We start from the raw sequence: 15,202 nt of genomic DNA, 5'->3' as shown, positions 1-15,202 counted from the left end.
TGAGGCACTAATCCCATTCATGAGGGCTTCACCCTTGTGATTTAAGAACCTCCCAAAGGCCCCACCAAATACCATCACTTTGGGGGTTAGGATTTCAACGTATGAGTTGAGGGGTGGGGAGCGGGAGACCCAGACATTGTGACCACAATCCTGGGTCATTTGGTAACTGTATGTTTAACACTTTGAGGAACTGCCAGGCCATTTCCACAGGGGCTGCACCGTTTCACATTCCCACCAGCAGTGTTCGAGGGTTCGTTCCCTTTTCTCCACAACCTCGCTAACAACTGTTCTCCCTGTATTTCCTCTTGTAGCCGTCCCAGTGGCTGTGAACGGGTGTCTCACTGTGGTGCTGATTTGCATTTCCCTGGAGCTGATGTTGAGCATCTTTTCATGTGCTTGTGGGCTACTGTGCCCACTGCATTTTAATAAATTGCAAGTATAGCTTACATGCAAAACAACACTCAGATCATCCATGTGGATTTAAAAGAATAATTATAAAGCACTCATCTCAAGGAACAGAATACTGCCAGGAGCCCCCTGGGTGATCCTCACCCACCACAGCCCCTCACCTCCTACCCGACGGACAACCACTGCCTTGATACTTATGATCCTCATTTCTTTACTCTCCATTGCACTCACCGCCTCTGTGTGTGCCCCTAAACAACACAGTCCAGTTTTGCCGCCTTTGAACTTGACACACATGAAATCATTCTGTGGAAATCATCCACGATTGCCTCTTTCCCTCCCCACTATATTTCTGAGGTTGATCTCTGCTGCCATGGCTGGCAATCATGGTCACTGCCCTCGGGTGTCCTGTTGAGCCCACACGCCTCCGCTTATCCATTTTACCGTGGATGGACATCAGATCATGCCCAGTTTGGAGCCACAATGAATGCTGATGCTCTGAACATCCTTGAACCTGTTTCCTGTGCACACAAGCATATGATTCTCTAGGGCATACATCTTGGAGGGGACACTTCTGAGTCACAGCTGTGTGCATCTCCGCTTTCCAGGTGCTCTGTGGCCTCACCCACACTCAGTGTCAGAATCTGTTCTCAATGCCCCCTGCGCCCAGGCATCCGTGTTGGAGCCTCTGACGCACTAAGATCTACCAGCCAGGCCGTGAGGCCTCAGAAATGCCTGCCCACCTCTGCCGCCAGCACACATCACAACCTCTGCACCTCGCCCTTCCCCACGCTTTTTAGGCCAACACGGAAAGGTGACATTTGGGAACTGTCTCCTCACCGATGACCAAAAGGGACATCTGGGGCTTCCCTGGTGGCGCAGTGGTTGAGAGTCCGCCTGCCGATGCAGGGGACACGGGTTCGTGCCCCGGTTTGGGAAGATCCCACATGCCGCGGAGCGGCTGGGCCCGTGAGCCATGGCCGCTGAGCCTGCGCGTCCGGAGCCTGTGCTCCGCAACGGGAGAGGCCACAACAGTGAGAGGCCCGCGTACCGCAAAAAAAAAAAAAAAAAAAAGAAGAAAAAAAAGGGACATCTGTGTGACTTGAGTGGCTGCTCACCCACCACCAGCTGCACGTGTGTGGCGGTTGCAGGACAGTACATGCTCTGTAGCTCTAGGTGTCCCGGAACCAGACATTCAGCCGACCAGAATCCATCCCTGTCCCCGAACACTCTGGATGCCCCGGCCTCGCTGGCTTGTTTGAGTGCAGACACTTTGGTCTTCCCTTCTGTTGAGTATACTGACCAGCACTGGTCACCTCCTCCTGGAAGCTGAGCATCTAGGGTTGGGACGACCCTGGACATGGGGCCCTCCTTGGAGATGGGAATCTTATCTTGTCACCTCTGTGTCCCCAGCACCAGCAGAGGCCCAGACCCAGAGGCAGAACTAATGGCTATTTTGGGGATATCTGATTTTGTTCCAGCCCTCTCACTTTTGTCAGAAAAGATGGAATTGCCTTCACTCCGTGTTCACTGAAGGCAACTGAGGCCCAGAGAGGGGGTGTGACAATCCCAAGGTCACAGAGCAAGTAAGCAGCCACCAAGCACTTGATTCGCACCCCTCGGCAGTAAGACCCTCGTTCCCGAACACCTCACAGACCAGCTCTAGGAGTCAGCCGAGCCTCAGTTTTTGCCTTGTTAAATGGAGTCACACTAACTCCATGGAGTTAAATAAGACGCCACGTATAAAAGCATGGAGCCAGTGTGTGGTGTGCACAGGTGACAAATAGATGTCTAGTCATTTACTCATTCATTCACTTATTCTTTCACTATGTAACAGGCAAAGGCAATTTGGCAGTCTGGATGAAGAACCAGGAAAGTGACCCAGAAACCACGTCACTAATACATCCCCATCCCAGTGCCTGGCACACAACAGCAAGTGTCCATTAGGATGAAATCAGGCTGAAGATGAGGAGGAAGTAGGAGAAGCTTTAGTTCTAAAAATGCCTCCTTACACATTACATATAGTTTTTAAAAAAATAGGAAGAAAGGAGGGAAGAGAAAAATTGGAAAAAAAAAAAAGAAAAAACCTGAAAACAATATAAATATCTTGTACTAGTGGGGGTTTGGTAAATGGTGTCTTCTTTTATTGCTGGGATATTCCAAAGCAGGGGTCAGCAAAATCCAGCAGGTGGACCATCTCTGGCCCACTGCCTATACATGTAAATAAAGATTAAGTGAATATATACAATGGAATATTACTCAGCCATAAAAAGAAACGAAATTGAGCTATTTGTAATGAGGTGGATGGACCTAGAGTCTGTCATACAGAGTGAACTAAGTCAGAAAGAGAAAGACAAATACCGTATGCTAACACATATATATGGAATTTAAGAAAAAAAATGTCATGAAGAACCTAGGGGTAAGACAGGAATAAAGACACAGACCTACTAGGGAATGGACTTGAGGATATGGGGAGGGGGAAGGGTAAGCTGTGACAAAGTGAGAGAGTGGCATGGACATATATACACTACCAAACGTAAAATAGATAGCTAGTGGGACGCAGCCGCGTAGCACAGGGAGATCAGCTCGGTGCTTTGTGACCACCTAGAGGGGTGGGATAGGGAGGGTGGGAGGGAGGGAGATGCAAGAGGGAGGGGATATGGGGATATAAGTATATGTATAGCTGATTCACTTTGTTATAAAGCAGAAACTAACACACCATTGTAAAGTAATTATACTCCAATAAAGATGTAAAAAAAAAAAAAAAGATTAAGTGAAAAACAGTCGTTAGCTTTGCCTGTCCTTGGACTTCCTGTCAGTGGAATCACACAGTATATTCTCTTTTGCATCCAACTTGTTTCATGCAACATTACATCTTAGAGATCTGAGCTTCTTGTGTGTGTTAGAAGTTCATCCTCATTTCTGTCCAGCATATCATTGTATGATTATAATGAAGTACTATCATCCTCCCCGTTCTGCACATGGGGAAACTGCAGCTCCGCTGAAGCAAGTTGCCTGTGGGCACACAGCAGGTTCATGTTAGATCTGGGATTTAAACCCAGGGTCCAAATCTCTGCTTTTCACTCCCTGTACAGTGCTGCCCCTCATGCTGTGATGATGCCTGAGAGGTGCTGGGAACTCGGAAGAAGGAAAACATCATCCAGGCTGGGAGTCAGGGAAGGTGAAATCAGAGTCAGGGTTCCCAGACTCAGATGTGTCCACAGGGCCTGGCAGCTGCCACAAGTGATCAAAGCAGACGACCTCTGAAAAAGCATAGCTTGCGGTCGGGGAGGCGATAGGGAGTGGTAAGGACTGTGGCGAGTTGAGGGATGCCGACCCGTGAGGGAGGCAGGTGCTGATAAAACTCCAGGTATCATGCCGTGCGATGACGGTGGCTGAGGGGAGCCAGATGCAGCAGGACTGCCGTGCTGGCCTCTGTGGCCAGCAGGTCAGTGCCCAGCTGCACTGGTTATGAAATAATGAGTATCACTCCAGAGTTGCCAGATGCCCTTTCTGTTTGCCAACAAACCTGGCAGTCTGTCTTTGAAAGTCTCCTGGTTTTTAAATGTTGGCTCAAAAATGATTTTAAGCCTGTGCAGCCCCGAGAGAACCTATGTGTGGTCTGGACTGGCCTGAACTGATGTAAGCACCGGCATGAGGACCACTCAGGGTGGGCGGGCAGGGAGGGGAGGCGAGTCCTGGGGAAGGCACAGCTCAAAGGCTGCAGGTGAGAGTGGTTCGAATCCAGGTCTCAGTTTCCTGCGCCAGAGAGAAAAACACACGCCAAACCCAGCCAGGCGGGGCAGGGGGCGGGCGGGCCAGGGGCCCCACTCGGCCGGCCACGCAGTGACGCGCTGTGCTCTCCCTGCCACCCCCGCAGATCCTAGAGGAGAACATGAAGCTGGAGTGTAAGTGCCACGGCGTGTCGGGCTCATGCACCACCAAGACCTGCTGGACCACGCTGCCGCAGTTCCGCGAGCTGGGCTACGTGCTCAAGGACAAGTACAACGAGGCCGTTCACGTGGAGCCCGTGCGCGCCAGCCGCAACAAGCGGCCCACCTTCCTGAAGATCAAGAAGCCGCTGTCCTACCGCAAGCCCATGGACACCGACCTGGTGTACATCGAGAAGTCGCCCAACTACTGCGAGGAGGACCCGGTGACGGGCAGCGTGGGCACGCAGGGCCGTGCCTGCAACAAGACGGCCCCCCAGGCCAGCGGCTGCGACCTCATGTGCTGCGGCCGCGGCTACAACACCCACCAGCACGCCCGCGTGTGGCAGTGCAACTGCAAGTTCCACTGGTGCTGCCACGTCAAGTGCAGCACGTGCAGCGAGCGCACCGAGGTCTACACGTGCAAGTGAGCGGCGGGGCGGCGGGGACCGGACGCTCTCCGCGCCGCGGGCGCGGCCCAGACCTCTGCAGCCGCGCTGAGCTCGCCTTATCTGCGGTGGGAGCCCCGAGTTGTCCACGCCACACCCAGCGCCACTCCCTCGGCCCCAGACGCTGCCCGGGGCCTCCTCGGCCAGAGCAGGGCCTTCGCACCAGAAACTCTGGGCTCCGGGGCCTCAAGAGAGCAATATTTAACACTTTATCCTGATAGAAAATAATATTAATTTATTTAATTAAAAAGAACCCTTCCACCTCGTCGGGATCCGTTTTCCGCAATCAAAGTGGACCGCTTGCTTTCCTGTGGGATAATTCTGTCGCTAGGACAAGAAGCCGAGTAGAACTGTACATAATGATTCTTTCTGCAGACACTGGTACTAGTTGATTTCGCAAGTACCCCCTTGCCGCACGAGATGTTTAAGTGCAAGGGCAGACATCCTGTATACCTATGTAGACATATACACACACACTTATATTTTTTTTGCTGTTTGCTGCTAATTCTCCAGAGATTTAAGCTGGTCCAGAAATGGAGACGTTTTCCAGGATACGTTTCCCATCCTGTAGTCCTCCCCAGCTCAAACGTCACCATTAGAAAAGTCCAGTTTGGAATATAGAGAGAGAGGAAAGGTAAAACTAAAACTCCCAGCAGTTTCCATCTTTTGGAAAGTGAGCCACTGGATAAGAGAGAATATTTTGTAAGAGACTATTTTTATATGAATATTTTATTTATATTGAGTCTGCCTGTATCATTCCATGGCTTGTGCTTCTTCTTAATTCCAGTACTCCCGTTGGGGTGAGGAGGGGTGAGGCCTGGGTATGGGGTCAGCCCCATGGGGGCCCTCACATGGCTGGGTTCTCAAGTTCTGTTGGCCACGTGGGCAGAAGCGGCCCCAGATGCCTGGGCTGCAGTGTCATCGGTATCCCTAGGAAGGAAGCAGGTCCCTGGCCACAGCCTGCTGAGCTCAGGCCTTTTGAGCAGGGTCCCTGAGCAGTGACCTTGAGTTGAGCTATGTAGTGGGCAGGCTCCTGCCCTCGGCTTCACATGACCATCACAGGGACAGGTCATCGTCACTCAGCAGAAGCCAGCTAAGGGAGCCCACTCCTCACCAGGACGCCCTGCCTTTGCCATGTATCCTCAGTTATGGGGCAGCAGAGCTGGGGTGAGGGGTCCCACAAGCAGCAGTAAGTTAGTGGATGGGTGGTTGGTGTCACGGTCCCAGGGCAGAGAGAGGTGTGGATGAGGCCTCTCTACACTGGGTCCAACTCCATCCAGTGCCTCTCAATCTGGAAAGCTCTCCTCCAGAAGGGTGTGGTGTCCTAATGTGTGTCCATTTGCATTTCCCTGTGTGTGTGTGTGTGTGTGTGTGAGAGAGAGAGAGAGAGAGAGAGAGAGGGAGAGAGAGAGACAGACAGACTTCAGGGATGCTCGGGGTTGCCATGTGACGGCACCCTCGAGCACCTCCCGGGTGCTGATGTGTGTACGTCTTGTGTGCTCCTGCATGTACACAGCTATCTGTGTATCTCTCTCCATGTGCCTGCGAGATTCAGGTTGCTGTGTGCCCGTGCATCTGCTGGTCCCGGGTTGTCTCTGCTTGCGGTTGACGGCTTGTGGTGTGAAGCAGACAGCAGGGACCTTTGGTGATTGTGTTGAGCCACCAAGAGATGGCACCTCTGAACTACATGCCCATAGACACTGATGAAACTCAGATACCTCTGAGACCACAGCCCCATGGCCCCACACACTGGGAGCCCCTCAGTGTCTAAGCTGTGTTGGACTCCCCAATGTTAGCACTGGGCCTGGATCACAGCATGGACAAATAAAATGGCTGGACAGTTGGTTGACTTCTTCCCTTGGACCATTTTTTTCTTCTTTACATGGTGTCAGGATGGGTAGGCATGTGAAAGGATGAGTGGATGGATGAATGAGTGAGTGGATGGATGGATGGATGGATGGATAATGACGGGTGGGTCGGTGGATGGATGGATGGATGGATGGATGAGTGGATGGATGAGTGGACGGATGAGTGAGTGGATGGATAATAGATGGGTGGGTAGGTGTGTGGGTCAGTGGACGGGTGGATGGATAATGAATGGGTGGGTAAGTGGATGGGTAGATGGATGGATGGATGGGTGCGTGGGTAGATGGATGGATGGATGAGTGAGTAGATGGTGGATGGATAATGGATGGGTAGGTAGGTGTGTGGGTCAGTGGATGGATGGGTGGATGGATGAATGGGTGGGTGGATGGATAATGAATGGGTGGGCAAGTGGATGGGTTGATGGATGAATGGATAGGTAGATGGATGGATGAGTTAGTGGATGGGTGGTTGGATAGATCGATGGATAATGCATGAGGGGGTAAGTGCGTGGGTCAGTGGATGGTAGATGGATGGATGGATGGATGGATACATGGATGAGAGCATGGATGGATAAGTGGATAGATAGATGGTTGGATAATGGATGGATGGGTAAGTGGGTGGGTTGGTAGATGGGTAGATGTGTGGATGGATGAATGGGTAGGTGGATGGATGGATGAGTTGATGGGTGGATGGATAATTTGATGGATAAAGGATGGGTGGGTAGGTGGGTGGGTCAGTGGTTGGGTAGATGGATGGATGGATGAATGGGTGGGTGAATGGATGGATAGATAATGAATGGGTGCGTAAGTGGATGGGTTGCTGGATGGGTAGATGGATGGGTGGATGAATGGGTGGGTAGATGGATGGATGAATGGGTGGGTGGGTGGATGGATGGATGGATAGATGGATGGAGGGATGGAGGGATGGAGGGATGGAGGGATGGATGGTTGGATGGATGAGTGAGTGGAAGGGTGGATAGATAAGTGGATGGGTGGATGGATAAGTGGATGGATGGATGGATAGTGGGTAAGTGGGTGGGTCAGTGGATGGTGCATGGATGGATGGGTGGGTGGGTGGATGGATGGATGAGTGGATGGATAGTGGATGGGTAGGTAGGTGTGTGGGTCAGTGGATGGATGAATGGATGGATAATGAATGGGTGGGAAAGTGGATGGGTTGATGGATGAATGGATAGTAGATGGATGGATGAGTTAGTGGATGGATGGAGGGATAATGCATGAGTGGGTAAGTGAGTGGGTCAGTGGATGGTAGATGGATGGATGGATGAATCGGTGGGTAGATGGATGGATGAGTGAGTGGATGGGTGGATGGATAAGTGGATGGATAATGGTTGGGTGGGTAGGTGGGTGGGTCAGTAGATGGGTAGGTGGATGGGTGAGTGGATGGGTGGGTGGATGGATGGATGGATGGATACATGGATGAGAGCATGGGTGGATAAGTGGATAGATGGTTGGATAATGGATGGATGGGTAAGTGGGTGCGTTGGTAGATGGGTAGATGGATGTGTGGATGGATGAATGGGTAGGTGAATGGATGGATGAGTTGATGGGTGGATGGATAATTTGATGGATAAAGGATGAGTGGGTAGGTGGGTGGGTCAGTGGATGGGTGGATGGATGGATAATAGGTGGGTGGGTCGGTGGATGGGTAGATGGATGAATTGGTGGGTAGATGGATGGATGGATGGATAATGGATGGGTGGGTAAGTGGGTGGGTCAGTGGATGGGTAGATGGATGGATGGATAAGTGAGTGGATGGGTGGATAGATAAGTGGATGGATAGATGGAGGGGTAATGGATGGGTGGGTAAGTGGGTGGGTAGATGGATGGATGAATGGATGGATGGATGGATGGATGGATGGATGGATGGATGGATGGATGGATGAATGGGTGGGTGGGTGGATGGATGGATGGATGGATAAGTGGGTGGGTGGATGGATGGATGGATGGATGGATGGATGGATGGATGGATGGATGGGTGGGTGGGTGGATGGATGGATGGATGGATGGATAATGGGTGGGTGGGTAAGTGGGTGGGTCAGTGGATGGGTATATGGATGGATGGATGGATGGGTAGATGGACAGATGGATGAATGGGTAGGTGGGTGGGTAGGTGGGTGGGTTGGTGGATAAGTGGATGGATGGGTGGATGGATGAATGGGTGGGTGGATGGATGAATGGGTAGGTGGATGGATGGATGAGTTGATGGGTGGATGTATGAGTTAATGGGTGGATGGATAAGTTGATGGATAGATGGATGGATAAAGGATGGGTGGATGGGTAGATGGATGGGTGGACTGATAAGGGAGGAGAAAACATACAGAAGTTTCTTGAAGCCCCCCACCCCATGTCTCAGTTTATCTCTGCCTTGGAAAACCTACAGTGTCTACCGTGAACAGAGACTTCCCAATCCTGTGGTCCTTCTGCTCCTGGACTCATGGCCACTGAGAATGGGGGAGTTTCTGACCAGACTCCCCAGATGACCATTTAATGCTAATCACATAACATGATATCAGAAATCACCCCATGATTCCCCTTCAATCCGGGTGAGGAGCGGGCGTGGCATGAGGGCAACCAGGCCTTTGAGAAGAATGACCAGATTGGCTGCCAGGCTTCCCGTGGCCCCTTAGAATACTGTTAGTTCCCAAGCCTGGGGCCTGCCTTCTCTCTCGAGGTGCCCAGCTCAACTGTGCTCTGAGACTCAGCTTCTCCATCTGTAAAGGGGGAGAATAATCTCTCCCTCACAGGGCTGTTGTGAAGGTCCTCCCTCCCGGTAATGACTGCACGGCCCTTTGAGTGCCAGAGCAACGGATCAAAAATATTAGTATTGTTAATTATCACTACTACTATTACTATATTCCTCCCATAATGATGAGATTCTTCAAACATGGCTTATGGTAATAAATATGTGGCTCTGTGTTGGGCAAAGGTATTTTCCCTCTTTGGTTTATTCCTAAAGTGGCTTTTCCAGAAAGCTGACTTTAAAACGGCCAAAATCATAAGAGGCTGAATCAAAAATTAGAAAGGCCCAGGACTGCGGTGCTGAACACTCAGATGCCAGGGCCCAGGTGTAACCAAATTGCGGGAAGTGAGCTGCTCAGCACAGGCCCATTGCAGCCACATGCGAACGTGGGCCACCCCGTGGCCAGATCTTCTGGTTTTTCAAGCAGGGCTGAACATGTACGTCTTTAAAGTAAAATCTACTTTTTCTGTATGTTGACAAACACCATGAGGATGGAGCAAAACATGACTGCAAGCTGAACTTGGCATTTGCGTCAGCGGTGTGCAGCCTCGGACTCGGACCGAATCTCTTGTTTTAGAGACAGAGGAACTGAGGCCCAGAGAGAGGCAGGATTCTACCCCAGACCACACAGCAAGCACAGTAGAGGGATGACCAAGGCCAATCTGTTGTTCAGACATACATATGTGAGTACGCGTGAGTGTGCACACTCTCATATGCCCCCTGGACTAAAGTTTAAAATCAGCTCAAGGCTCCCCAGGGAGGGATCTGAGCCTTCCCACGGCCCCGCAGGGATGGGCTGTGCCCTGCACCACTCTGCAGGGGGTGCCCTGGCAGAAGGCCTGGGACCACCCCCCAACCTTCCCACGCTCCCTGCCCCATGCCCCTCCACTCGAGGGACTCCCTCAGCAAGACCCGGGTCAGGAGAGTCCTGGGACAAAGTTTTCTCCACCTGAGGTACAGCCATCCCCTGCCAGCTTCAGGCAAGTCCGTGACACGTTTCCTGAGCCCCTAGGAGGCTGCTCACTCCCACGTACAGGTGAGAATCTGTATTTCAGACTTGGCGGCTATAGGCTAATCTAGAACAACTTTAGCTAGGATGGCTGGGTCCTTTTCCACATGATCTCATCCTCCAGCAGGCCTCATTCACATCAGAGAAGAAGGATTCCAGAAATAGGAGCAGAAGTGGCCAGGCTCCTTGAGGCCAGGCCCAGCACTGGCACTATGTTAATTCTGCTACATGCTAAGCACCAAAGCAAGCCACAGGGCCAGCCCAGGTTCCAGGAATTGGGAAGGAGATTCTGTCTCTTAATGGGAGCTGCTGCCCAGCCACACAACAATGGGTGTGGCACCGGGAGGGGACTTGGGACAGGACCCCTGTGAAGACACTGGCACATGCTGTCCTGAGCAGAAGACAGTCTTAGCACTGACCATGTGGCAGGGACACAGCCACTCTGTTTGATGGACCCCCATTCCCACCCCAGAGCCTCAGCCACCTCCACCAGCTGCTTGGTCCTAGAGTCAGTCTTGGGTTTTGTCTTCCTCCGCTCCCCCAAGCCATCAGCAAATCCCACAGGACTACTCTCTGTCTGCAAACCCACCATCCACTGGTGTGGCTGGATCTGGCTGAATTCCCTCCACACAGGTCCTCTTCCTCCAGGTGACACTGCTGGACCACACTTCCCATCTCCCTTGCACTTGGAAGTGGCCATGGGACTAGGTTCTGGACCGTGAAGGGGTGGTGTGCTCCACTTCTGGGCCCATCGGCACCCCCCATACTCTTTCCCTTCCACTAGCTTGACACAGCAGGCCGTGAGGTGTGGGCAGTGGAGCCCCAGAAGGAAGAGCCCTGGGTCCCTGAATGGCCACCTGGAGGACAGCCACCTGCTGATCAGGAACACCCAAGGGCAAGAAATACATGTCTGTTGTGGGGAGCCACTGAGATTTTGGAGTTCATCTGTGACAGCACAGAGCCCCTCCCTCACTAGGCTCCAGCCTCAGAGGCCTTCCTTCTGTTCTTCCAACATGCCATGTTCCACCCTGCCCCTGGGCCTTTGCATGTGCTATCCCCTCTGACCTCTGCATGGCTGGCTCTTTCTGGTTAATGAGACTCAGCTCAAATGCCAACACTTCAAGTATATACCTCTACCACCCTGGCTTCCAGCACCCCTCATCCACTATTTTTGTCTCTCTGTGGCATTTACCACTATCTGAAATGTTATCTCTCATTTACTAAAGGTTGTGCAGTATAGGTGGTTAAGAGCATGTACTCTGGAGCCAGATACTCTTTTTTTTTTTTTTTTTGCGATACTTGGGCCTCTCACTGATGTGGCCTCTCCCGTTGCAGAGCACAGGCTCCGGACGCGCAGGCTCAGCGGCTATGGCTCACAGGCCCAGCCACTCCACGGCATGTGGGATCTTCCCGGACCGGGGCACGAACCTGTGTCCCCTGCATCGGCAGGTGGACTCTCAACCACTGTGCCACCAGGGAAGCCCCAGATACTCTTATGTTCAAGTCTGCCTCTGCTATTTATTGCTGTGTGGTTTTAGGGCAAGTAACATAACCTCTCTGTGCCAGTATGTCCCTATTTGTAAAATGGGAGCAGTAATAGAATTATCACAGTGATTAAATGAACTAACACAGGTAAATTGCAAAACACAGTGCCTAGTACACTATAAGAACTGAGGAAGTGTGAGGTTTAATTAACATGTTTATTAAATTTCCTGGGGGCAGGACTTTGTTTCTCTTTGTGGCCACTGGGTCTCCAGTGCCCAGCACACAGCTGGGGGTTAATATTGGTTGACTAAGAATGAATGACAATAAAAGGGACAACCTAGAAGAAATGGATAAATTTCTAGAAATGTACAATCTCCCAAGACTGAACCAGGAATAGAAAATATGAACAGACAAATTACCAGTAATGAAACTGAATCAGTAATTTTAAAACTCCCAACAAACAAAATTACAGGACCAGGGCTTCCCTGGTGGCGCAGTGGTTGAGAGTCCGCCTACCGATGCAGGGGACACGGGTTTATGCCCCGGTCTGGGAAGATCCCACATGCCGCGGAGCAGCTGGGCCCATGAGCCATGGCCACTGAGCCTGCACATACGGAGCCTGTGCTCCGCAACGGGACAGGCCACATCAGTGAGAGGCCCGCGTACCACACACACACAAAAAAAAAAAATTACAGGACCAGACAGCATCAAGGTGAATTCTACCAAACATTCAGAGAAGAGTTAACACCTATCCATCTCAAACTATTCCCAAAAATTGCAGAGGAAGGAACACTTCCAAACTCATTCTAGGAGGCCAGCATCACCCTGATACCGAAACCAGACAAAGATATTGCAAAAAAGAAAATTACAGGCCAATATCACTAATGAACATAGACACAAAAATCCTCAACAAAATATTGGCAAACCAAATCCAACAATACATTAAAAGGATCATACACCATTATTAAGTAGGATTTATCCCAGGAATGCAAGGCTTTTTCAATATCTGTAAATCAATCAATGCGTTCATCACATTAACTGAAGAATAAAAATCATATGATCATCTGAATAGATGTGGAAAAAGCTTTTGACAAAATTCAACATCCATTTATGATAAAAACTCTTCAGAGGGAGCATACCTCAACATAATAAAGGCCATAAATGACAAATCCACAGCCAACATCATACTCAATGGTGAAAAGCTAAAAGCATTTCCTCTAAGACCAGGGACAAGACAAGGATGTCCACTCTTGCCACTTTTATTTAACATAGTTTTGAAAGTCCTAGACACAGTAATCAGAGAAGAAAAAAAAATAAAAAGGCTCCATTAAGAAGTAAAGCTGTCACTGTTTGCAGATGACATGATAGTATACACAGAAAATCCTAACGATGCCACCAGAAAACTATTAGAGCTTATTAATGAATTCAGTAAAGCTGCAGGATACAAAATTAATACACAGGAATCTGTTGCATTTCTAAACACTACCAACAAACTGTCAGAAAAATTTAAGGAAACACTCCCATTTACCACTGCATCAAAAAGAATAAAATACCTAGGAATAAATCTACCTAAGGAGTAAAAGACCTGTACTCAGAAAACTATAACACACTGATGAAAGAAATTGAAGACGACACAACCAGTTGGAAAGATATACCATGTTCATGGACTGGAAGAATTAATATTGTTAAAGTGTGATATGATATCACTCATATGTGGAATCTAACTTAAAAAAAAGATACAAATGAACTCACTTACAAAACAGAAACAGACTTACAGATATTGAAAACAAACTTATGGTTACCAAAGGGGAAACGTTTGGGGAGGGATAAATCAGGAGCTTGGGATGAATATACACACACTACTATATATAAGATAGATAACCAACAAGGACCTACTGAAGAGCACAGGGAACTCTACTCGATATTCTGTGATAACCTATATGGAAAAAGAATCTAAAAAAGAATGAATATATATGTGTATAACTGAATCACTTTGCTGTACACCTGAAACTAACACATTGTAAATCAACTATACTCCAATAAAATTAAAATATTAAAAAAATATATTGGCAAGTGACCATACTACTCAAGGCAATCTACAGATTCAGTGCAATCCCTACCAAAATACCAAGGGCATTTTTCACAGAACTGGAACAAATAATTTTAAAATTTGTATGGAAACATGAAAGACCCCAAATAGCCATAACAATCGTGAGAAAGAAAAGAACTGGAGGAATCATGCTCCTTGACTTCAGACTTTACTACAAAGCTACAGTAATCAAAACTGTCTGGTACTGGCACAAAAACAGACACCTAGATCAATGGAACAGAATAGAAAGCCCAGAAATAAACCCACACACTTATGGTCAATTAATCTCTGACAAAGGAGGCAAGAACATACGATGAAGAAAAGACGGTCTCTTCAACAAGTGGTGCTGGGAAAACTGGACAGCTACATGTTAAAGAATGAAATATACAAAATAAACTCAAAATGGATTAAAAGACTTAAATGTAAGACCAAAACTAAAACTCTTAGAAGAAAATATAGGCAGAACACTCTTCAACATAAATGGTAGCAATATTTTTTTTGGATCCATCTCCTAAAGCAAAGGAAATAAAAGCAAAAATAAAACAAATGGGACCTAGTAAGACTTAAAAGCTTTTGTAGAGCAAACGAAACAAAATGAAAAAAAACAACCTACTGAATAGGAGAAAACATTTGCAAATGATATGACCGATAAGGGGTTAATATCCAAAATATATAAACAGCTTATACAACTCAACATCAAAAAAACAAACAACCCAATTAAAACAATAGGCAGAAGACCTGAACAGACATTTTTCCAATGAAGACATACAGCTGGCCAACAGGCACATGAAAAGATGCTCAACATCATTAATCATCAGAGAAATGCAAAAATCACAATGAGCTATTACCTCAGAGAGAATGGAACCCTTGTACACTGTTGCTGGGAATGTAAACTTGTGCAGCCACTGTGGAAAACAGTATGGTGGTTTCTCAAAACACTAAAAACAGAACTACCATATGACCTAGCAATTCCACTCCTGGGTGTATATCTAAAAAAATGAAAACACTATTGAAAAGATACATGCACTCCCATGTTCATAGCAGCACTATTTACAATTGCCAAGATATGGAAGCAACCTAAGTGTCCATCAATAGATGAATGGATAAAGAAGGTATGGTGTACACACACACACACACACACACACACACACAACGGAATACTACTCAGCCATAAAAAGGAATGAAATTTTTCCATTTGCAACAACAT

At 48.7% G+C, this 15,202-nt stretch overlaps 1 protein-coding gene across 1 annotated transcript in view; it reads left to right on the top strand.

The window, feature by feature from the left end:
* Window positions 1-6,616, top strand: part of WNT7A (Wnt family member 7A) — a 71,252-nt gene extending 64,636 nt beyond the window's left edge. Inside the window, exon 4 of the mRNA XM_082639783.1 lies at window positions 4,286-6,616. Coding sequence (XP_082495909.1) covers window positions 4,286-4,765 — 480 coding nt within the window. The 3' untranslated portion in view covers window positions 4,766-6,616. The remainder of the gene's footprint in view (window positions 1-4,285) is intronic.
* The last annotated feature ends 8,586 nt before the right edge of the window (window positions 6,617-15,202 follow it).

This window comes from Mesoplodon mirus, assembly GCF_964341445.2.
Source record: "Mesoplodon mirus genome assembly, chromosome: 12".
Taxonomy (NCBI): Eukaryota; Metazoa; Chordata; class Mammalia; order Artiodactyla; family Ziphiidae; genus Mesoplodon; species Mesoplodon mirus.
Note: the sequence above shows the minus strand (reverse complement) of the source record. Positions and strands in the feature narration are given on the sequence as shown.